This window comes from Micromesistius poutassou (genome assembly GCF_964030765.1).
Source record: "Micromesistius poutassou genome assembly, chromosome: 16".
Classification (NCBI taxonomy): Eukaryota; Metazoa; Chordata; class Actinopteri; order Gadiformes; family Gadidae; genus Micromesistius; species Micromesistius poutassou.
Window position 1 is genome coordinate 9,971,823 of NC_140286.1, and position 1,659 is coordinate 9,973,481.

At 53.2% G+C, this 1,659-nt stretch overlaps 1 protein-coding gene across 1 annotated transcript in view; it reads right to left on the minus strand.

The window, feature by feature from the left end:
• Positions 1-347: 347 nt before the first annotated feature.
• ptch2 (patched 2) overlaps positions 348-1,659 on the minus strand; it is a gene marked incomplete at its 5' end in the record, with an annotated part of 31,266 nt that continues 29,954 nt past the window's right edge. The window contains 3 exons of the mRNA XM_084480880.1: positions 348-436; positions 727-1,297; positions 1,431-1,659. The exon at positions 1,431-1,659 is cut by the window's right edge and continues 174 nt beyond it. Of these exons, the coding sequence (XP_084337006.1) occupies positions 414-436; positions 727-1,297; positions 1,431-1,659 (823 nt within the window). The 3' untranslated portion in view covers positions 348-413. The remainder of the gene's footprint in view (positions 437-726; positions 1,298-1,430) is intronic.

Sequence of the window (1,659 nt, forward strand, 5' to 3'; positions counted from 1 at the left end):
CACTGATCATAACCTTTCAACAGCCTAATATCTTAATAACTTTTTTTCCACGGACCATTTAGAACATATAACACATTTGTTATTCTATACAACGGAGAGGTTAGAGAAGGAGAAATAAAATCAACCGCCCCCTTTTTTGAGAAATAATCGTATACATCTGAGCTTTTACACAAGAGCAGACCCAAGTTAAACAGTACTCTCTTAAATAAGTTTCCCTCTGTTTAGTATTAAAATATATACCCATAGATTTATATGTCCATCTTTTTTCGCTTTAATATTTCCTTACAATAGATCCTCGGGCTCGCGTTGCGTCGAGGTCGTATGTACAGATCAAGAGTTTGGACGGGGCGAGTCGTCAAGGTGCTGGGCAACGGGCCTTCAGAGTGCTAGGAGACAGCGGTTAGCCGGAGAGCTTAGCATTCAGCCCTCAGTCCACCTGGAATACACAAGGAGAAAAACACTGTTAGACACTGAGGCAAAAACGTACAGAAGAAAAAAACACACACGTATCTTCAAATATATCGAAACAGATTTCCGATATCATTTACACTTTTTTCAGAGCAATCAAAGGTAAAACCGCTCTGTGTATTTTCAGTCGGTCTCATTGACTTCTCTTGACACTACTTCAGATTACGCAACTTGGTCAATTTTAGCGACAGCGCATATCTCCACAGGTATCTCGACGATAGCTCGTATTTTCCACGGTTTTCATCGTTTTGAACGTACCTTTTGTCTGGCTGAGCTGCAGCTGGCCCTGTTCCACGTCCTGGACATTCAGAGAGTCTCTCTTATAGGAGTGTGTCCTCACGTTAGAGTCCTCAAAGCAGTCCGACTCGCTGTCCGTGTCGAAAGCCCCGTGCGTATATTCCTGGTAAGCGGCCCCCGGTAAGCTGGGGTGCACGGCGACCGTCACAGAGGCCGTGGCCGTGACCATGGTCACCGGTCCACCGCAGGGTCCTTGTTGCGTCGCTAAAGCCGACTGATTACTGTTGCCATAACCCGGCCCTTTAGTCCTGCTCTGCTGAGGCCCTCTGTTGCCCTGAAGCCTGGGGCCACAGTGGCCGGGCCGCCCAGGGAAGTGAGTTCTGTCGCTGGGTAAAGGTTGGCTGGGAGGGGCCTGGGGCCTGCGGGGGCCTTGCTGCTGCTGCTGCGGCGGCGGCGGCGGCGGCTGCTGCTGCTCCCACTTGTTCCCGGCATCCCAGCGCGGGATCCTGGCATGTGCGTTGTGGGAAGATTCATTTAAGAGTTCTTTAGTTCCACAAACGCCCGCTGTGTTCTCTTTGAAAGGCTTCACCACCTAGAGACGACGAAGAGGAGGAAGAGCAGAAGAAGAGTGTTAACCGCCGACATCGGGGGGAAAACAGAACCACACACCACCGTGGACATGATGGGGGGGGGGGGGGTCACTCAGTCACTGAGCGCGTGCGTACCGTGAGTTTGGGGAAGCTGGGGTTCCTGCTGGCCTCCAGCAGGATGTGGGAGGTGTTGCCGTGGGGCGGGGCGGCGGCGTACGCGCTCTGGTCGCCGTGGCCGTAGTCCCCCTCGCTGCCGATGCCCGACGTGGTCTCCGAATAGTACTCTGAGTCCGAGGACTCGGAGAAGGCCTGCTGGCGCGCCCGCTGGCCGCCGGCGTAGTCGTAGCCGTGGTGCGCCATGGGC